The following is a 22,541-nucleotide window of genomic DNA, read 5'->3' as shown; positions in this document are numbered from 1 at the left end:
ATGATACAGATGACCAAAACAAATATTCTGATATCACTGAGAAGTGCTCTGGAGAAAATTATGACTGGACCAGAAGATTGGTAGTGGTGATGGCAGGGCTAATAATTCAGGGTTTGTTAGACACCGCATTTCTGAGGCCTTGACCTTGGGCCACTGGACCAGAGATCTGAATGGAAGGGGGAACCAACCAAGTGAGTTTCTGGAGAAGGGGTGCATTTGGGGAGTCACAGCAGGGCCAGGAGCCCTGGGCAGGACAGAGCAGTGTTAGAGGCCCGTGTGCATAGACGAAGGAACTGGGCTGAGAGTGGTGGACTGAGGCTAGGGTGGCCAGAGGAGCCCTGTCATGAGGGGCTTGTAGGCAGTGGTGAGGGGCTGGGAGTTCATTCTTTTTTTTTTTTTTTTTAATTATTTTATTTTATTTTTTTGTGTGTGTGTGACTTTCTCAAAATTTATTTATTTATTTATTTTTTATAATTTTTTTTTCTTTACAGTTAAAAGTATTTTTATTAAAAAAGCACAAATGCAAAGAAATGAACAGAGGAAAATTTATGCGTCGAACCTGGACTGGTCACTTATGATAATATACATGCTACAATTCCATTCTCCCCAATCATTCCACCTTCACCCTCTCCCACAGAGTCCCAAAGACTGTTCTAAATGCCTATGTCTCTTTTGCAGTCTCTTATACAGGGTTCAGGTTACCATTTTTCTAAATTCCATATATATGCGTTAATATACAGTATTGATGTTCTTCTTTCTGGCTTACTTCACTCTGTATAATTGGCTCCAATTTCATCCACCTCATTAAAACTGATTCAAATGCATTCTTTTTGATGGCTGAGAAATACTCCATTGTGTATATGTACCAAAGCTTTCTTATCCATTCGTCTGCAGATGGACATCTAGGTTGCTTCCATGTCCTGGCTATTATAAACAGTGCTGCAATGAACATTGGAGTACATGTGTCTCTTTCAATTCTGGTTTCCTCGGTGTGTATGCCCAGGAGTGCGATCGCTGGATCATATGGCAGTTCTATTTCCAGTTTTCTGAGGAATCTCCACACTGTTCTCCATAGTGGCTGTACTAGTTTGCATTGGGAGTTCATTCTAAGAGGGGCAGACACTGCAGTGTGTCTGGGATGTGGTGGTGAGGACATGCTCTAATTCACAGCTTAAAAAGATCATGTCGTCATTTAAAAGATCATTCCCTGGCAGTCCAGTAGTTAAAAATCTGCCTTCCAATGCAGGGAACTCTCCCTGGTCAGGAAACTAAGATCCCACAGGCAGCAACTACTGAGCCTGCAGCCACAGCTACAGAGAAGCCCTCCTGCTGTGAAAGATCCCACTAGTGGTAAAGAAGACCCGGTGCAGCCAAATAAATAAATAAAAAGGAAGATGCCATTTATTAAAAAAGAAAAAGAAAAGAAAAAGGATCTTGTCTTCTGTTATGTGGGTAATAGACAGCAGGGCAGGGAGCCCACTTGGAAGACTAGCCTTTTACTACTGAGGAGAGGATGGTTCTCGGATGGAAGCAGTAGAGGTGTGAGAACTGACTGGATTTCAGTGTTGATACATTTTAAAGACAATGTTAGCAGAAAGTCAATGAAGAACTACACATCTAGTCACTTAACTTTACAGGTAATTTCAGATGGCTTACTGCCCCGTCCAGCACAGGGGGTGAGAAAGACCTGTAATGGGGGCGAGCGCATAATGAAAAGACAGACACATATAATTTGGCAATCAGGGAATCAGGGTGCCCTCCTGCTCTCCATGGCAGGAAGACAAAATGGCTCCTTTCAGCCTGCACTTTTATTGGCAAAAGTCACATCAGATCATCAGGGAATAGCTATACTGGGGAGTTTGATTAGCGCACCATAAAGAGTCAAATTAAGGCTCTGCGGTTGATCAGGAACATCTTATTTTGTTTCCATGGGGACAGACACAGGGGTAGGCAGTGACGGGGAGCAGAGAGCACGTCCCGCCATTTGGCATGCTTACTAGGACAATCACGAGGGCAAAGTTTGCCGTATCCTTGAGTCATGGGGCAGGTTCTGGTCTCTGCTCTGCCAGGCTGCAACAGCTTACTGCAACAAACTCATTGTAAAATACAGGAATTATTTAAAAATCAGGGCTTCCCTGGTGGTTCAGTGGTAAGGAATCAGCTTTCCAGTACAGGAGACACGGGTTTGATCCTGGATCTGGGAAGATCCCACATGCCGCAGGGAAACAGGTCCATGCACCACATCTATTGAGCCTATGCTCTACAGCCTAGGAGCCTCAACTACTGAGCCCATGTGCCAGCAAATATTGAAGCCCGTGTGTCCTGGAACCTGTGCCCTGCAGCAAGAAAATCTACAGCAATGAGTGGCTTGTGCACTGCCATTAGAAAGTAGCCCCCACTCACCACAACTGGAGAAAAGCCCATGCAGCAACGAAGACCCAGCACAGCCAAAAATAAATAAATAAACACTTTTTTAAAATAAAAATCAGTGCCAACAAAAATATAAATTTTAAATGTTAAGTCTGGGGTTCAAGTTAGAACATTACTAGGCAGGCTGGGATATTTGAAATGTGTTGAAAAGGAGAACTTATTGTTTATCTAACCATGGATTTCATTGGCTCAAAAACTTAGCATTATTGCATAAGGCATGGGTGGGGGTTCAAGATCAGTTCCTGGCTTCCTGTTTCCAGTTCTTGTTTAGAGTCAAAGCAAATTAATTCCAAAATATTCAAAGATGAAATCAACATCCACAGTGTCCATTTATACTGAGTAAATGTAAAATCCTCAGGAATTCAAGGAGATTCTGCTTTTGCCCCAGGAATGAACAACTGTGGGCAGCTGAAGATACAGGGTCCTTTCTGAGGCTCCCAGGATGTAAGGGCTACTGAGCTATAGCCCTAAATAGAGTTATCCTTTCTACCTAACATGTCCCACAAAGAATTACAGCCAACTTCAGAGATCTCATCTGAACTAGGATTTTCGTTTTCTGGTGTTGGTTCTGTTTGAGCATTTGTGTGGGCTTAAAGTGTCACAAAGATTTTCTCTTAACGATATTTTTTTGAGGGAATTTGACACCCACCCTAGGTGGCTCTGGGACTTTTCTGGTGGTTCAGTGGTGAAGAACCCACTCCCAATGCAGGAGACCTAGGTTCGATCCATGGTTTGGGAAGATCCCCTGGAGAAGGAAACGGTAACCCACTCCAGTATTCTTGTCTGGAAAATCTCATGAACAGAGGAACCTGGTAGGCTACTGTCCATGGGGTCACAAAGAGCTACACACAACTTAGCGACTAAATAATAGTTCTACATCTTCATCGTGGTAATGTACATGGGCATGTAAATGGCCAAAACTCAATCAGCTATATGTTTCAAATAGGTGTTTTATGTAAAGTATGTACTTTCAAAGTTGATTTTTAAAATCTTTGGAATGAGTCTTTTGGTTAGGTAAACAAAAGAAATAAGACACCTTGTCTTTTTGCTGAGAGCTATGCCTTGCGCATCTGGAGGGAGAGACTGGGCAATTTACTCCCCAGTGGTTGGGCAGTAACAAAAACAGCCTTCTACTCATACATTCAGAGAGAGATCAAACAGTTATGGCAAACTTTGCATAAAAGACAGATCTAGATAAAGAATAAATATGTTAGAAATCATACAATTACACTGTTAAAAATCCATCTCCCCTGTAGCTTTTTTCTCCCTTTCTCTTATCTTTTTCTTCTTCAACCCTTTCCCCCTTCTCTCCTTCCTTTTCCACTCATTTTCAAGTTTCCCCGTTTTCATTTCCTCCATTTCCAAGCACACATCACTCATCTGGAACTGGCCAAGGATCAAAGCCCAAGTCAAGAGTTCACTCTGGCATTTTGCCAGCATCTGCAAGGCTCTGCAGCTATTGTATCATTTCAGGAAGTCACCCCGGTCTTTGAAGAAAGTCACACTGGGTCTAGTGTGTATGTTTTCCTGGATCCTCAGTTTTTGCTTTCCTATGGGGTGGGCGGACGGGATTCGAAGGCCAGTTCCGCGGCGGGCACTTTCCTTCCGGAGGCGACGCGAGGCGGTAGGGAATGTTCTTGGATCCTAGAATTCAAGAACGGCCCCGTGGGCTCGGGGGCTCGGAAAAGCATCTCCCTATTCAGAATCGACCCTGAGGGTGCTTGAAATAAGTCGGGTTCCGGGATCTCCCTTCGGACCTACGACTGGGAATTTCCGCGGACCTGGGCAGATCTGTGTTTTCAGAGCCTGCAGCCTGCGGATGTTAATCGTTGAGCAGTTTGAGAACCAGAAACCTAAATGCAGCTCATTCCTCTCCCAACCTGCCCATAAATTCCTTCATTCTGCTTTTTTTTTTAAATCCAGGAACAGCGTTTTTTCCTTTTAAGCCAGAGTTCGAGGGGAGGGGTGATCTTCTGAGGGTTCGCCGAGCTCCGCCCTGGATTATGTAAACTCCCAACACTTGGGTTGTTTTCTGTTTCCTTTCCCGACCCTGTAGTGGTACCAGAGATCAGCGGAGAGAAAGAAGCCCGAGTGCCGGTGAGTCCAGGGGTACAAAAGGAAGAATGGAGAAAAAGTAGTTTATAGAGCAAAGCAGAGGAGTCTGGAGGCCGGGTGGGCGGAGGAAAAGCGCTTGGTACAGCGGACTAGCTCCGACGTGTGATGGGGGAGGGGGCAGCCACGGCTAAATCCAGAAGAGCCCCCCAAATCTGGAGTCCTACTTCCCACGGAGAGTAGTTGGCATTATCTCTCATTGCAATCATCCCGAAATTCTGGGAAACAAACGTAGCATGTTAAGGTTAGTATTAAAAGTCTCTGGGGGGAGAGGGAGAGGCTTCGCCTAAATGAACCAGTTTGCTGGAGCAGCCAGTCTTGGAAAGAAGAGTGACTTGGAGGAAAGGGCTTGTCTAGCTGTCAGGAGAGCTGGCTTCCATCTGCCTGTCTATACCTTCACTACTCGTTTATTTCTTTCTTTTTGGTTGCTCTGAGTCTTTGCTGCTGCACAGGGCGCTTCTCTAGTTGCCGGGAGCCGGTCTAGAGCGGGCAGGGGGCGTTCAGTAGTTGTGGTGAACCAGTGAAGTTGCTCAGTCGTGTCCGACTCTTTGGGACCCCATGGACTGTAGTCTACCAGGCTCCTCCATCCATGGAATTTTCCAGGCAAGAGTACTGGAGTGGGTTGCCATTTCCTTCTCCAGGGGATCTTCCTGACCCAGGGATTGAACCCGGGTCTCCTGCATTACAGCAGACGCTTTACTGTCTGAGCCACCAGGGAAGCCCAGTTGTGGTACAGGGGCTCAGTTGCTCCTGGGCGTGTGGAATCTTCCCAGACCAAGGATGGAGCCCGTGTTCCCTTCACTGGGAGGCAGACTCCATCCACTTTACGCCTCCTTTCACTTGTGCAGTGAAAAAGAATCTCTGGGATGGGACAGGACCCAACCTCTGACCTCCTAAATAAATTATGATGGCCAAAGTAATTAACAAAAATGATGTGAAAGCTAAGGAATGTTAAAACTTTCTGAGGGATGACATTTGGGTCCACAGCAAAAGTACTGCATAAAAGATCTTCGTGGCATGGTTAGTAATGAAAGGCAGAGTACAACTTTTAAAAAGCATTTGCAGGGACACAAACATGAAATGAACACAGTTCCTGATCCCAAAGTGACTCATTGTCTAATGGGGGGGATGTATAAAATGGTCAGATGGGGTTCAAGGCAGGGCACACTTGGTTCCATCAGGGAGGTTTCAACAAGGGCTAGACCAGTTATTCTAAAACTGGAATCACTGAGGGGGCTTTAAAGAATAGGAAGCCTAGGTCCAACCCAAGGGATACTAATTCATTTGGTTTTGGCCATGGCCTAGAGATACAGACAGTAAAAACTCTCCAGGTGGTTCTATAAGCAGTCAAGTTTGAGGACCATGGTGTACATATTCCAAAGACCAAAAGATGTGCTTTGGGGATAAAGCACAGCTTTCAGTAGAAGAAGACTTTCAGGATGGCATTATTGTTATTTTTGAAATATAGTTCATATATCACTTAATTCACCCTTTTAAAGCAAACAGGTAGTTTTTAGTATAATCCCAAGGTTGTGCCACCCTTACCACGATCTAATTGGGATGCTCTTTTAGGATCTGTTGTTCTAATGGGCTGGAAGGCAGAGGAGAGTAACCCATAGGAGAGTGATGTGTAAGCAGTAACATCCTGATGTCACAGAGAAATGTAAAATGGTGCATCTAGCTGGTTGTGGCAGCTGCCACTTAATGATGGAGTAGAGACATTGTGTATTAATTCTGCAGGTGGGGCAGCTGTAGATGGCTTGGGGCATTATGGTCGTAACTGGGGACAGACCTGTGTTTAGGAAGCCTTTGCAATTCTCTAGGCTGAGGTAGATAAAAGCTTGGACTAAGGTAGCTGCTGTGGGATTGAAAAGGGGTTGGAGGAGCTGACTGTGAGTCCATGAGAGGCAGGGGAAAGGGGATCAGAAGGGACCATGCTGGTGATGCTTAAAGAGGCTGGTGTGCGGAGTTTGCTTGTAGAACTGTTGGGTTTGAAGGGAGGATGGGCCCAGAGGTGCAGACGTACTGAGGCAGGTTGAAAAGGGAATCTGGAGAGGCTGGTGTTGGAGTGGATCATGGGGAGTCATCTCACTGAATCTGTGATTCCCCAGGGGTTGAACCAAGAGTCTCCTTGGGAGAATGCAGATACTATAGGATGAGGCCACCAGAGGACACATAGCATCAATCGGAGGGGGAGAAGGAGTTGGAGGGAGGGGATATATGTATATTTATGGCTGATTCATGTTGTTGTACAGCAGAAACCAATCATTGTAAAGCAGGTGTCCTCCGATTAAATTTTTTTTTTTTTTAATGAAAGAAGAGAGAGAGAAGGGTTTGGACTCTGAGTCATTCATCTGGGTTAGTGACTTCTGAGAGGCAGAGTTGCTGAAATCTGCAAATCTGGTCTCAGTAGACTTTTTGTTTGCTTTCTCAGCTGCAGTGATTCTTCCTTGTGGTGCCTGGTCTGTTCCTTGTTGGCTGGGACTTTCTTTCCTTGCAGAGGGTGAGGGCTACTCTCTAGTTGGGCTGAACGGGCTTCTCATTTAAGGTGACTTTCCCTTGTGGAGCAGGAGTTCTAGGGCACTCTGGCTTCAGTGATTGTGGCTCAAGGGTTGAGCTGTTGGTGTGCGCCAGCTTAGTTGCCCCGAGGCATGTGGGATCTTCCCAGACCAGGTATGGAACCCGTGTCCCCTGTTTTGGCAGGCGGATTCTTAACCACTGGACCACCAAGGAAGACCCTGGCTGGTCTCAGTAGACTTTTGCCAGTAATTCTGCTTTGCGAGGTGGAGATGGGTTATGTTGAAAGAGAAGTTGTGTCTAAAGGAAGAGCCCCAAAAGGCCTGAAACGTTGAGGTGTCTCTAAAGCTCACCCTCCGTCTCACCTCCCTGGCTTTTCTAGCCTTCAGTTCAGTTCAGTTCAATTCAGTCACTCAGTCATGTCTGACTCTTTGCGACCCCATGAATCATAGCACGCCAGGCCTCCCTGTCCATCACCAAATCCCGGAGTTCACTCAAACCCACCTCCATCGAGTCGGTGATGCCATCTAGCCATCTCATTCCCTTTCATCCCCTTCTCCTCCTGACCCCAATCCCTTCCAGCATCAGAGTCTTTTCCAGTGAGTCAACTCGTCACATGAGGTGGCCAAAGTAGTGGAGCTTCAGCTTTAGCATCAGTCCTTCCCATGAACACCCAGGACTGATCTCCTTTAGAATGGACTGGTTGGATCTCCTTGCAGTACAAGGGACTCTCAAGAGTTTTCTCCAACACCACAGTTCAAAAGCATCAATTCTTCGGCGATCAGCTTTCTTCACAGTCCAACTCTCACATCCATACATGACCACGGGAAAAACCATAGCCTTGACTAGACAGACCTTTGTTGGCAAAGTAATGTCTCTGCTTTTTAATATATTATCAAGGTTGGTCATAACTTTCCTTCCAAGGAGTAAGCGTCTTTTAATTTCATGGCTGCAATCAGCATCCACAGTGATTTTGGAGCCCCAAAAAATGAAGTCTGACACTGTTTCCCCATCTATTTCCCATGAAGTGATGGGACCAGATGCCATGATCTTAGTTTTCTGAATGTTGAGCTTCAAGCCAACTTTTCACTCTCCTCTTTCACTTTCATCAAGAGGCTTTTTAGTTCCTCTTCACTTTCTGCCATAAGAGTGGTGTCATCTGCATATCTGAGGTTATTGATATTTCTCCCAGCAATCTTGATTCCAGCTTGTGCTTCTTCCAGCCCAGCGTTCCTCATGATGTACTCTGCATATAGGCTTTTAAAATCACTGCAGATGGTGACTGCAGCCATGAAATTAAAAGACGCTTACTCCTTGGAAGGAAAGTTATGACCAACCTAGACAGCATATTAAAAAGCAGAGACATTACTTTGCCAACAAAGGTCTGTCTACTCAAGGCTATGATTTTTCCAGTAGTCACTAATGGATGTGAGAATTGGACTATAAAGAAAGCTGAGCGCTGAAGAAGAATTGATGCTTTTGAACTGTGGTGTTGAAGAAGACTCTTGAGAGACCCTTGCACTAGAAGGACATCCAACCAGTCCATTCTAAAGGAGATCAGTCCTGGGTTGGAAGGACTGATATTGAAGCTGAGAGCTGACTCATTTGAAAAGACTCTGATGCTGGGAGGGATTGGGGGCAGGAGGGGAAGGGGACGACAGAGGATGAGATGGTTGGATGGCATCACCGACTCAATGGACATGAATTTGGGTAAACTCCGGGAATTGGTGAGGGACAGGGAGGCCTGGCGTGCCGCCGTCCATGGGGTCACAAAGAGTCGGGCACGACTGAGCGACTGAACTGAACTAAACTGAGGAGCGGAAAGAGACCTGCTAACCAAGCGGCGGGGGCGGGGCGGGGCCGGGGCGGGGCGGGGCGGGGCGGGGCGGGGCCGGGGCCAATATATTCGCGGGCCCGGCCTCAGTAAAGCTCAGTTAGCCGCCTCGGTTCCTCGGTTGCGCCAACTTTCCTTCGGTCCCGGAGCCTCTGGCAGGGAGACAAGGAGCCTCTGGCAGGGAGACAAGATCTGGGCCATGGGGCTGTCTCTTGTCTGGCTGTTTCTAGACGGCGCTGCCTATTTTGGGCTCCTGGGTACCGCCGCCGGTGAGTGGGGTTCATTGAATGGGTCTCAGTCCGGACGGAGCCCGGGGTGGTTTCAGGGGTCCGGGTGGTTAGTATTCGATGGGATTCGGTGAGCGTCGCGGGGACCGTCTCAATTGCCGCGGGGGCTGGGGGAATAGAGGAGTTGGGGGGTGGGAGGAAGGTGGGGGGCGGGGCGTGTAAGGTCGAGGAGCGACCGGGAACTTCTCACGGCGTGTGGCGAGCACTGCAAACCGCTTTTCAGTCTCTTTCCAGTTCCTAGCCTCTGCTCTCCCTGCCCCACCTGCCCTCCCCGGTTTCCTCATCACATGTCCCAGTCCTCAGATTCCCCTGATTGACAAGGCAGCCTGGTCCCCACCCCGCCCCGTGGCTCTCCTGAATGGCCTCGAGGTTTCTTCCAGGTCCCAGGCTCAGGCGATCACTTCTTAGCCGTCTGTGGGGCGCCCTCTTAGGCCCCTGAAACCTGTCCTCTCCTATTCTTAGCTCTGCCGTCTCTTCGCATTTCTGGCCGCTGGAAACAAGGAGTTTCCAGGTTGGCGGCGCTCAGGGGTCCTCAGCCCCGAGAGTTAGGGCCTTTTTCCTAGTGACCAGGGCCTCTGGGAAGGGGCAAGCTCGATCCACACTCTTCCTACTGCTATGGGCACTGTGGCGGCTCCTGAATCACTGATGGAGGTTAGGGCTGAGGGCTTTGGGACCAAAGGATTCTTCCTGCGATTTCCGTGGTCTCCCTTCCCTCCCCCTTTATTCCCCCCTCCCCCACTAACGTGAACTCTAATTTTCCGCTGTGCCTGTGGTCCCACAACCGAATCTCTCCTTACCTCCTCCCTTGCTGGCCCCTCAGGATTTGCCCTCCCCGCTCCATGCTGCCCCCTCCCCTCTCTGCTACCCCCTCCTCTCTACCAATCTCTGATCTCTTCCTAGGGCGTCCCCACCCTCATCCCTTTTCCCACTACAGGTCCCTCCCCTCCCCTCATGGGTCTTTTCCTGTGAGGATCGGTCACCTGCAAGGCTTCTACCTCCCCTCAGCTTTCACTAACCTTACTTTTCTTGGGATAACTTTTACCCATGGATTTTCCGCTCCACCCTCACTGCCCTATTTCCATTACCAGGGGGAGCTCTCTTGCCAATGATCCCTGGGCCTTGAGCACAGTGCCCAGCCCCTGGGGGAGGACCTGTCCGCCACTTGACACCCATCCTCCTACCTCCCTCCACCTCCGTACAGGCACCTGCTTTTGGCCCTCGTCCAAGGGGGGCGTTTCACCAAACACGGCCCCTCCCCCACTCCTGCATCCTAAACCTCACCCTCTGGAATCCTCCACTCTCCAGGCCACAGATGCTGGACTCCACTTGCCCTGGTCCCTCTGCAGCTCCCCCCATGGCACCTTGCCCTGCTCCCACCCTTGTCCGAGTGCCTTGGGCCCTCACCAAGTTCTCATCAATCACAGATCCCTTGGTGCCCAGAATCTCCACCTTACACTCACTCTCCCTCACCCAGGGCACCCCTCCTCTTCTGTCTTTACCTTAAGCCAAGGGGGGGTCACCCCTGAGCCATGCTCATCCCTTGCCCCTCAATCCCAGGCCCTCACCACATCTCCTCTGCAGTCTCTTCCCTTCCCCCACAGTAGGAATACTGCCCTTGGTCCACTGCCCACCTCCTTAGCCTTCATCACCCTCTCTTTGGTTCCACGACCCCAGTGGGCTCTCACTATCTCAATCTTGTATCCCAAATCCTTGTTTATGCCACTTGGCCAGCAGGCCTTTCCTACAGGGAGTCTTCTCCCAGGCCCCCACCCCCTGCTTGCTGGAAGCCTGACCCTGACCCTCTGTGGAGGTGTGACCTCACTCCCTCCAACCCTTCCCACCATGTAGGTGCTTCCCAGTGTGCACTTGGCTTTAAGTTCTATCTTCCCTTGCCCCTCCGATATTTTAATTCTCCATGACTCTTGTGTACATGGCACTGACTCCTCTCCCAGGGGACACTGGCAGGTGCAGCCACCTCCCCACCTGGGGCCTCACCATGCCTCTCTGCACTCTGGGCCCAGACCCACTCCTTCACCTCCCCCAGGTTACTGGCCCACCTTCATCTCTCTTGGGGCCACAGCCCAACCCCTCAGGCCCCTCTGCCTCCTGCCTCACCCTCCCTGGAGCCCGCCTTGTCCATGATGAGCCTGCACCAGGGGCAGCAGCCCTCAGTCTCCATCTCGTCTAACCCCCCTCTGACCAGGGATCCCTCTGGTCCTGGGTCTGACACTGCCCTTCCCTCCCTCTGACTCCACCTCACCCTCACCCTGCTCTTCCTGCCTCTCCCCTTGCCCTCCTGTCTGGACCCTTAGGGAGCTGGTGCCTCCCTGTCCTGGCACTTGTCCTACATGTGTGTCCATCTCCACCCTCTCCCTCCACTCCTCGATTCCCCTCTCCCTCCTTCTCTTTCCCATTTTTCCCATATGGAAATCCTCATTCTGGTCCCTTGTATACATGTTCTGCATCCTCAGCACCTGGAGCAGGTCAGGACACAGGCCTTGTCTGTTAAACATCTGATGTGCACTTGTTTCCAGAAAGCAGCTTCATCTGCGGTTTATCCTTCCCCAGGATTCCACAGTCTTTGTTACAATATCACGGTGCTCTCCCAGGATGGTTTTGTGCAATCCAGGTTTTTTGCTGAGGGATATTTGGATCATCAGACCTTCCTGCACTATGATCACACAAAAGGCAAGGCAGAGCCCTGGGGACGGTGGGCTGAAAAGCTGGGAGCAGAGACGTGGGAGACAGAGTCCAAGGACTTGAATGAGACCTGGAAGGAGCTCAGAAAACTTCTAGCAGAAATCCTGTCCCTGCAGGAGGAGAAAGGAGGTGAGAGTGCAGAGGGGGCAAGAGTGCTGTGGGCCATTTTCCCGGAAGGCCTGCGGCCCAGAGCATGGGCCTCTTTCCTCTGAATTTGGGGGTCGGGGTGAGGAAGTGGGGCTGTGAGTTCAGCAGCACAGGGAAGACATGGAGGGGAGCAGGGGGGAGCGCTCTATCTGGACCTTCTCACTTGGGTGGGAGGACGGAGGCCCTGGGGACCAGAGGAGTCACTGCTCGGGGGGTGGGGATGGGGCAGGCTTACATTCCCTCCAGGAGACCGTGGGCTGTGAGATCCGTGAAGACAGCCACCCCCGGGGCTTCCGGCTTCTCCACTTCAATGGGGAGCTCCTCCTCTCCTGTTATCCGGAGGCCCACGGATGTGCCCTGCCCCAGTCCTGGGCTCGGACCTTGGCCATGGAAATGGAGAAGTCTTGGGACACAGACGGCTTTCTAAGCAAGCATTACCGGGCCCACGTGCAAGGAGAACTTTGTGGAAGACTGTGGGGCTACCTGGACTCCTGGACAGGCTTCATGGAGAGGACAGGTACTGACCCTGGGCCAGGCCCTTCCTCTGCCCTGATCTTAAAGCCTCCCATCCGACTTGCCCACGGAGAGCCTCCCTGTCCTCTGGGCGCGTATATGCTCTGTTGGCATGGTGTTGTGGGGTTTCCTCTTCTGTTAAATCCACTGTAGAAAGATGGGTGGCTGGGCGGGGGGAATGAACTGCCCCTCTGACAATCGTCCAGGGGAGCAGCGGGTACTTTGACAGAAACTGTACAAGGGGAGGTGGGTGTCAGGCAGCAGAGGAGGCCCTTAGATGGGGGTGGGCCTCTGGCTCCCAGCCTGCCTGATCCAGAAAATTCCCTCTAGTCCTCAGGAGCCCCCCTTCAGAGCCCCCTCCTCAGCATCAACAGTGGATCCAAGAGAGTGAGGCCCATCCCACCCCTCCCTTTCCCCGCCAGAGGACTTGGGGCCCAGGGTGCAGAACTTGGAGCAGGCCTGGGAGGATGAGGGCTCAGCCAGAGGTGAACAGTGAGGAGGAACAGCCCTGTGCGCTCCGTCTTCTTTCGGGGGAGCAGGGCTTGGCCGCGGGCCTCACTGGCTCTGTGCTTTCTCCCCACAGTGCCACCAGCCGTGAATGTGACCCGCAGCCAGGACTCGGAGGGCATGGTCCACCTCACGTGCAGGGCTTTTGGCTTCTTTCCCCGGAATATCTCAGTGGCCTGGTTTCGGGATGAGGAACCCATGAGCCGGGATGCCCTGGAGTCTGGGGATGTCCTGCCTGATGGGAACGGGACCTACTACGCCTGGGAAACCATAAAAATTCCCCAAGGAGAGGAGCAGCGGGTCAAGTGCCTTGTGGAACACAGCGGGAATCACAGTGCACACCTCGCACCCTTGGGTGAGACTGGGGTGAGCCTGGAGGGGGTTGTGACCCTGGGAGGGTCAGAGGCCAGGGTCAGGGAGAGCAGGCTGTGGCTCTGGGGTACCCGGGTTGTATATAATAAGGTCCCTTTTCAGGAAAGACCCTGGTGCACCAGAGATCATGGTGGATTGTGAGCGTTCCTGTTGCTGTTGTTTTTATCATTGGATTTAGTGTCTATTGTTATATTAAGAAGAGGAAGACAGTGTCAGCTACAGGGAGGCCAGGTAAGAAATCTGGGCAGCGGGTACTCTGCATAAGATTCAGCAGCGATGAGGATTTCAGCTCCCTGCCCTGTTCTCAGCTCTCTCTGTTTTCTGTTAGGCTCACCGGGGCTTGTCTGGGGAGCATGTGTTGGATTATGTGCTGGTCGGGAGGGTCTAGGTGATCTAGGAATCAGAGAGAACCTTCATAAAGTGTCTGTACCTGGTGAGGAGGGGATAAAAACTGACGAGGAATTCAGAGGAAAGGTGATGATCTAAGCGCCTGTCTGCATTTCTCCCCCCGGGTTTTCAGCCATTATTAAGAATCCAAGTGAAAGAATCATAAGGCTCAAACTAGGGGTCAGTGGATGGTCAGAGCCCTGCCGGTGATGTCCGCTTGCCAACCCCCACTTAGAGATGTCTTGCAACCTCTCAAATTCCTCCTCCATGAACTATCTTCTGAGTTGAGTTTCTGCTGGATCACTCCCAGCGTGCACCTTTCTTAAGTTCCCATCAGGTGCCCCCATGCTAGCCAGGCTCTCCTTCCCCATAATACGGAGGACTAGTAGATATCCCTTGACCATTTAAGGAGAGGAGACCAGTCAGTCCTCAGGCAACTGGGGTCACTGAGTTTATCCTATCTCCAGGTTTTTCCTATCTAACCCCTTGGGACACAGTCCAAGGGCTCTTTAGGGCAGGACACTGGGTCTGCGCTCTGTGGCCTCACCCTGCCTCCCTGAGTCAGTTCCCTTGCTCATGGTGGTCACTGCCTTGTAGATTTGGAGGAAGGGACGGGCTCTTTGACTACTTCCCCATAATCAAGTGGGTTGAGGGGAGAAGAAAAGAGAAGCAGAGCTTTGTGTGTGGCAAAGAGCAAAGGCAGAATGTGGAGCAGTAAAAAGGTGGCAGAGCCTTGGCTCCTTGTGTCGAGGCCACCTCTTCTGTGTCAGTTGCCTTGTTGGGGGCATGGTTTCTTATCCCCAAACCTCATTCTCTCATCAGTTGGCCTTCGGCCTGAGCGTACAGGGATGGTTAGTTCTCACAGCAGCAGACTCTGTCCATGTAGCACCCAGAGCAGGGACCCAGCAGATCTGTAGTTTCTGCTGCTCTTATCTGGGGAACATGAGTTCTGGTTCCTCTGGGGCGTAAGTGGTTGTCTTGAATGTATTGGGGCATTTACTGGGAAAACTGTGAAAATCATGTGCTGATTTCTCAAAATCACTTTTGAATTTTTTAATGTTCAATAAAATTGTTTATGATTTCAAGTGGCAAACCTTAATAGGATTTACATGCATATTGAATGAAACAGGAGTTCAAATGGGGCCCTCTCACTGGGAGGTGAAGGGTGGGATGGCAGTCCCAGGGTGCAGAGGAGGCCAGGTACAGTCTCATTCTGGGGAAATTCTCAAGAACCCCAATCCACATTGAAAAGCAGATCCCCTGCAGGTAGTGAGGGCGGGTCCTGGTTGACTCCCTGGCTGAGCAAGGCAGAAGGACCTTCTCTGCCTCAGCCCAGCCCAGTACTTGGAGTGGAGCTGGGATTCCCAGGAAGGAGCAGGAAAGGCCAAGTGCAGCCTAGGAGCCTGGGTGGAGAGTGAGGGTTGGGGTGAGGCCAGGGGTGCTCCAGAGTCCAGTCAGGTGGAGAGTCCATGGCAGCCCAGTGTTTCTAGACGGGGCTGTTGTCCCCTGGGCCTCCAGATGGGCTTTCTAGTTCAGAGCTGCTGGCTCAGGGCTGGGGACGGGTGGGAGGGGGGCTGCAGGAGGTGGAAGTCAGGGTTGAGGTGGAACCAAGTGGTGGAGCAGGTGCTTGTGTGGGTGAGGAGCCCGAGAACTTAGGAGAGAAAGGAGTTGTGTGTGTGTCCACTCCCGGGCTGGAGGAACGTGGAGCTGGGTCCTGTCTATGAGGGAGTCTTGCATTGCATTAGAGAATAGATCTGGGTTCAAGGCAGAAAGGCCTTGGGTTTTCACTCCTGGATCTTGTCCTTGTGTCCTGTGACTTCTGTCCCTGTCGTGGAGGGTGGTGGCAGCAGGGACAGGTGATGATGTTGATGGAGTCAGGGGAGGAGTTCAGCAAGAGCTGGGAAAAAGGAGGCGAGAAAATGACAGGTGTGTTCTTCCCTCAGAGGAAGGCAGAATCTGACTTTGAAGCAACTGAAGGAGAATCTCTAAGGGAATGAAAAGCATTATTCTGTAAGCAGTTGGTCAGTTATTTATTGGTTTTTCTTTTTCCCCAGAGCCTATTAGCCTATAAGACCCGGATCAATGCACGACGGAGCAACTGATCATAATGACCTCAACACACCCAGAATTTCGGTTCTTGTGTCAGACTCCGGCTCCGTCAGTTTAACAGGGGAAGCTTAAAATTTGCAGCCAGGAGGCCTGAATTTAGTTCCTAGTTCTGGTTTTAATAGCACTTTTTCTTTTATGTGTGTTCTGTTATTTATCTTATTATTCTTAAATTATTTTTATTTTATATTTTATTTTTAACTGGAGAATATTTGCATTACAGTGTTGTACTGGTTTCTGCCATACAGCAGTGTGAATCAGCCATAAGTATACATGTATCTCCTCCCTCTGGAACTTCCCTCCACCTTCCCCATCCCACAGCTCTAGGTCGCTGAGCAGCAGGCTGAGTACCTAGGCAGGGCCTGTTCTGTCCCTGCCTGGTGCACACGATGCACAGCAAGGTAATGGGGACAGAGAACCCATTCCATATCTGTTTATCCCACGAGCTTTTTACACATGGTAATGTGTATGTTTCAACGCTACTCTCAATTCGTCCCACCCTCTCCTTCCCTCACAAGTCCATTCTCCACATCTGCGTCTCTATTCCTGCCCTGTAAATAGGTTCCTCAGTACCATTTTTCTAGATTCCATATAGATGTATTTTTTGTTTTATTATTATTATTTCTGAAGGTAGTTGATTTACCGTATAACACATTCCTTCTTGAGGTTTCCATTTCTTCATCTATGAAATGAGAAAACTAGTGTTTATTTCCGGTTATGGTTGGGATGATTAAAACTGTTAATATAATTGAGGTGGTTGCAGCTGCACCACAGTAGTACTAATATTACTTTTGCTTTTTATAATAGAGCACATGGACAATAAATTATTACCAATAAGCTTTATCTGCCAGTTTCCTTATTATGGCTTCTCCTGAGATGACTACTAGCAGACTTCTGGAAATCTAAGGGTCCCTTCACCCTTGTCACAGTCATAGATGCATTACTTCATGCCTGCAACATCTGTATAATTTCATATTAAAACTTTTAACTGTTCTTTAAATATATACATCTGGATTGCATTTTGTTTCACGTGCTGGGAAGGAACAGTGTGTAAGATTCTGGGGAAAAGGAAAGTTTTATCTCAGCCTTGAGGAGGCTCTAATAATCCCCACCTCTCTCTCCCTCCAGCTCCCATTGTCTGGCAGGTTCAGCATAAAGGGCTGGGGGATAATGCAGTGGGACACCTGGGGCCAGTGTTCACTGGCTGACCCTGGGGGGGAATCGCCCCTGAACAGTTGTCACCCTCATGTGATGAAGCAGAGCTGAAGGGCGAATCGGAGGAGGGGAAAGGACAGGGCTTGGGGGCTTCTGATTAGGAGGAATATGGGACAGTCTGCTTCTAGGGAGCTGTGACTGTTGGGGATGAGTGTCCTGAACTGAGAGAGTAAAGGAGCCCAGAACGTGGAGGCATCAGTCAAGCAGCAGCATCTTCCTCCATCAGCTCAGACTGATTTCCACAGGGCAGATGGGAGGTGAGACTTCTCCAGCAGACCCTCAGTCGTTCCGGACTTGTGGTCTGGGGGCACAAAAGTGAGCGGTGCTCTCCTTGGTCAGAACAACCTTAGCCCCACCCAGGTAAAGCATTTGTGGCACGCGTGTTCTAAGGGGCACCTCCCACAGACTCGAGACAGGTGACAGGAGCACTTTCTGCAGCAGGACCCGACTGGAAGCAAGAGGGTGACAAAGGGTTCTCCCTAATCAGGGCCTGTTCCCTCCCTGACGGGTGCACACGATGCACGGCAAGGTAATGGGAATAGAGAACCCATTCCATATCTGTTTATCCGAATGGGATGATATATTCTTTCATGGTTTTATTCAAGGTTAATGTCATTCACGCAGTTGTGCGTGCATGTTTCCATTCGCGTTCCATTCTTGCATTTTAGCAAACTCTCAAGCGTCATTTGTTGTACTCAGCTTTCATTAAGCATAAACTTTCATCCTCATTCATTTTCTTCTGTGATTATTTAATCAAAGCCACAATTGTCTGTACATTGAGAAGTCAAATATCTGTGCATGATTTCTCATGATACAGACTCTTAGTATAATCCTGATTCTTCTCAATTTCTGCTTTCCCATTGGTGACCACTTTGAATAATTTTTAGATGATTCTTTTGGCTTTTATTTCCAAATCTCTAAACACAATGCCTTATTAGAACCGCTGCTTGATTTTTCTGTCACAGCCACTGTCTGTCACATCACACAGTGGCTGATGCAATAGTTCATAGTCACTGCTTTCTTTCACTCTTCCCATTCCTTCAGTTTCCCACTTTATTTATATATCGATCATACTTAGTTCATTCAGCTTTTTCTTTTCCCTGACTAATACACTTGTCAACTAAAAAGATGCTCAACTTAAGACTTGTGAGTTAAGTTTTATTTGGGGCAAAATGAGGACTGCAGCCTGGGAGACAGCACCTCAGATAGCTCTGAGAAACAGCTCCAAAGAGGTAGGGAGGGAAGGTCAGTATATACGACTTTGGTGAAGGGGGGAGTTAAGTGCAATCAACCTTCCAAAGGTTTTCTGCTAGTCACAAGGAGCTGATCTCACCATGAAAGGATTTAATGCTTTTCTACATACGAGGAAGTAAAGCGAGCCAAAGGACTGGAAAAGGTAACTTTTCATTCCAATCCCTAAGAAGGGAAATGCCAAAGAATGTTGAAACTACTGTACTATTGTACTCATTTCACATGCTAGCAAAATATGCTCAAAATCCTTCAAGCTAGGCGTCAGCAGTATGTGAACTGAGAACTTCCAAATGTACAAGCTGGCTTTAGAAAAGGCAGAGGAACCAGAGATCAAATTGCCAGCATTTGTCGGATCACAGAGAAAGCAACGGAATTCCAGAGAAACATCTACTTCTGTTTCATTGACTACACTAAAGCCTTTGACTGTGTGGATCACAACAAACTGTGGAGTAATCTTAAAGAGATGGGAATACCATACTACCTTACTTGTCTCCTGAAAACCTGTATGCAGGTCAAGAAGCAACAGGCAGAACCAGACACGGAACTACGGACTGGTTTAAAATTGGTAAAGGAGTATAATAAGGCTGCGCATTGTCACCCTGCTTATTTAACTTATATGCAAAATACATCAACCAAAATGCCCGGCTAGATGAATCACCAGTTGGAATCAAGATTGCCAGGAGAAATATCAACAACCTCCGATAAGGAGATGATACTACTTTAATGGCAAAAAGTGAAGAACTAAAGAGCCTCTTGATGAGTGTGAAAGAGGAGAGTGAAAAAGCTGGCTTAAAACTCAACATTTAAAAAACTAAGATCATGGCATCCAGTCCCATCACTTCAAGGCAAATAGAAGGGGAAAAAATGGAAGCAGTGACAGATTTTATTTTCTTGGGCTCCAAAATCACTGCGGACAGACTGCAGGCATGAAATTAAAAGACACTTGCTCCTTGGAGGGGAAACTATGACCAACTTTGACAGTGTATTAAAAAGCAAAGACATCACTTTGCCAGCAAAGAACCATATTGTCATAGCTATGATTTTTCCAGTTCAGTTCAGTCGCTCAGTCGTGTCCGACTCTTTGCGACCCCATGAATCATAGCACGCCAGGCCTCCCTGTCCATCACCAACTCCCGGAGTTCACTCAAACTCATATCCATCGAGCCGGTGATGCCATCCAGCCATCTCATTCTCTGTCGTCCCTGTCTCCTCCCACCCCCAATCCCTCCCAGCATCAGAGTCTTTTCCAGTGAGTCAACTCGTCGCATGAGGTGGCCAAAGTATTGGAGTTTCAGCTTTAGCATCAGTCCTTCCAATGAACACCCAGGACTGATCTCCTCTAGAATGGACTGGTTGGATCTCCTTGCAGTCCAAGGGACTCTCAAGAGTCTTCTCCAGCATAACAGTTCAAAAGCATAAATTCTTCAGCGATCAGCTTTCTTCACAGTCCAACTCTCACATCCATACATGACCACGGGAAAAACCATAGCCTTGACTAGAAGGACCTTGGTAGTACAAATATGAGAGTTGGACCACGAAGAAACCTGAGGGCCAAAGAATTGATGCTTTCAAATTGTGGTTCTGGATAAGACTCTTGAGAGTCCCTTGGACAGCAAGGGGATCAAACCAGTCAATCCTAAAGGAAATCAACCCTGAGTATTCATGGGAAGGACTGATGCTAAAGCGAAAAACTCTGATACCTTGGCCACCAGATGAGAAGAGCCGACTCATTGGAAAAGACCCTGATGCTGGGAAAGATAGAACACAAAAGGAGAAGGTGGGGACAGAGGATGAGATGATTAGATAGCATCACCAAGCCAATGGACATGACCTTGAGCAAACTCCGGGAAATAGCGTAGGACAGAGAAGCCTGGCATGCTGCAGTCCATAGGGTCGCGAAGAGTCAGACACGACCTAGCGACTGAACAACAGAAACAGATACAAAATCAGTTCTTGAAAATAATCTCTCCAAAGACCCATTCCACTAGCTTCCCTGGAGCACAAAGGGCCTCATTCTCTGCCCTGCACTTCCTCAGGGTGTGTCGAAGGTAACAGCTGAAGCAGCCCAGGATTCAATCTCTGGAGAGGCAGATGGCAGATGCCCTCAGCAAGTGCCAACTTTAGCTGACACACTCATGTGTAAACTCTATTGCCTCTCACTTTCTTCACAACTTCTTGTTCTCCCTGAGTTAACAGTTGCCTTTGTGTTCGCTGATTCTGTTTTATGAAGCTCTCATGAATTCAGCTCTAATGATTCCTATTTGCATGACTCTTTCAAGAAGTGTGGATACTGTGGATATTCCATCAGTTTTCCCTTTTTTGGAAATGTCGTCCTGGACCCTTCTGATGTGTTCCCACCTGGTCTGGATTCTTCTGCATCTGAAGCAGAGCCATCCTCCTAGGATCTCCCTCCACCACCATCTGGGCAGCACTTTAAAGTGCTGTGGATACTGCATAGCACAGGGAACTCTACCCAGCACATGGCGTACATGGGGAAAATGAAGTCACTCACTCGTGTCCGAGTCTTTGTGACCTCATGGACTGTAATCTACCAGGCTCCTCAGTCCATGGGATTTTCCAGGCACAAGTACTGGAGTGGGTTGCCATTTCCTTCTCCAAGGAATCTTCCCGACCCAGGGATCTGTTAGGTAGGTAGAACAGGGAAAAGGAGTCCAAAATGGCAGTGGCCAAAAGACAAGGAAGGGAAAAGCCTGTGAAAATAGAACAAAGGAAGGTCTGAGGACTGGAGTGAAGGCTGCAGGTAGAACAGCACTCCTGACTAAGCTGCATGCCTGCATTCTTTCTCTCTCTCTACCCCCCTCCGCCCCCACCGTGCGCGCTGGTGCGCTCCTCCACTCTCTTCTCTTCTTCGAGGATGGATTCTCCTGCTATCTTCTAAATAAAATAGAGCTGTAACACGGATTTGTCTAAGAGCTATGACATGGTTTGTTCAAGACCCGGGAACTGTGACGCACCGAGGGCTTTAATGTCTGTCGCCCCAAATCATTGTTGTGACGAGACAAGAACTGAGGAACATACACTCGCCTGACAGATCGAACCAGGGTCTTCTGCATTGCAGGCAGACGCTTTACCGTCTGAGCCACCAGGGAAATCTAAAAAAGACTGAATATATTTAGAGCTGATTCACTGTATTGTACAGCAGAAAGTGACATAGCATGATAAATCAATTACACTCCAATGAAAACAAAACCAAACAAGTAAGCAAGCAGATCTCTACCCTGGATGGCATTTATTAGTCACTTGTTCTTTCAGCCAAACCCGAGTGCCTGCAATGTACCAGGTCAAGTTTCAGTCCCAGATCTTTGCTCTAACAATCGAAATTTGACATTCTTTTCCATCCCTCTCTCCCCCTCACCTGATTAGGAGCATTTCCAGATTAGGAGAATTCCACACTGAAAGAGTCTTGCTAGGAGGCAGAGACCACCTTCCTCCATTAAAGAAGAAAACCCACTCTCCCAAATATTCTTGCCAGAGCACACAGCATGATGCTGAGGTCCCACCACTCAGGTGACCACATGTCAGACTCTACTCAGGACGTTGTGACACAGAGAAGCTGGAACTATGCACGATGCATCTGACAAGGGTGTCGAGAGTGGGAGTCACACCACCCCCAGTTGTCAGGAGCCTCAGTGACAGCCGTCCTCAGCGTGGGGTCCACGCCCAGCATGAGGGGCTCACTGTGTGAGCAGTGACACTGTGCCCCAGCAGGGGCGAAAGTTCCTTTGTGGGACCTGGCCTAGAGTGGACACTGTGGATCCTGTTCCCGTGGAGCCATGTGTATATAGTACTGAACGTCTAACTTAATTTGGATCCCATTGTTAGCTCCAAGAATAAGTGAGGAGAACTCAACCTGGAGAATAGTTTCAGAGAGCAAGGATTTCATTACGCTGGACTGTGAACCACTGCCTAAGTCTTCAGGTGGAGTAAGAACTACATTATTTCTCAACATCACACCTCATAATTGACAATATAAGTATCCCCTTTTCTTTCTGAAGGAAAAAAAATGCTTTTAAACGTGGATTTAAGACCCTTCTCTGGCCACTCGCTCTCATATACCTCAGGGGTTCCCAAATAGGCTGATCATCAGAATTGCTTGTGGGGCTTCTAACAAAATGCTCAGCCTCTCCCCAGAACCACCTTCT

At 49.0% G+C, this 22,541-nt stretch overlaps 1 protein-coding gene across 1 annotated transcript; it reads left to right on the top strand.

Annotated features, from left to right (window-relative positions):
- The first annotated feature begins 170 nt into the window (after positions 1 to 170).
- On the top strand, positions 171 to 16,912 carry LOC129543173 (MHC class I polypeptide-related sequence B-like). Its single transcript, XM_055406133.2, has 8 exons — positions 171 to 191; positions 3,945 to 4,054; positions 4,487 to 4,527; positions 11,749 to 12,009; positions 12,257 to 12,544; positions 13,124 to 13,402; positions 13,522 to 13,650; positions 15,861 to 16,912. Exons 1-8 carry the CDS (start codon positions 171 to 173, stop codon positions 15,875 to 15,877), a joined length of 1,146 nt encoding a protein of 381 aa, XP_055262108.2. The 3' UTR covers positions 15,878 to 16,912.
- Positions 16,913 to 22,541: the final 5,629 nt, after the last annotated feature.

This window comes from Moschus berezovskii, chromosome 23, assembly GCF_049115385.1.
Source record: "Moschus berezovskii isolate FMDL1 chromosome 23, NW_MosBer_1.0, whole genome shotgun sequence".
NCBI classification, from domain to species: Eukaryota; Metazoa; Chordata; class Mammalia; order Artiodactyla; family Moschidae; genus Moschus; species Moschus berezovskii.
This window is presented reverse-complemented; position numbering and strand designations above follow the sequence as displayed.

Coding starts and splice junctions, on each gene's coding strand:
- LOC129543173 (XM_055406133.2), top strand. CDS start 171: ATGGAAGGGGGAACCAACCAA. Junction 12,010..12,256: donor CCTGCAGGAGGAGAAAGGAG/GTGAGAGTGCAG, acceptor GGGATGGGGCAG/GCTTACATTCCCTCCAGGAG. Junction 13,403..13,521: donor TGCACACCTCGCACCCTTGG/GTGAGACTGGGG, acceptor GTCCCTTTTCAG/GAAAGACCCTGGTGCACCAG.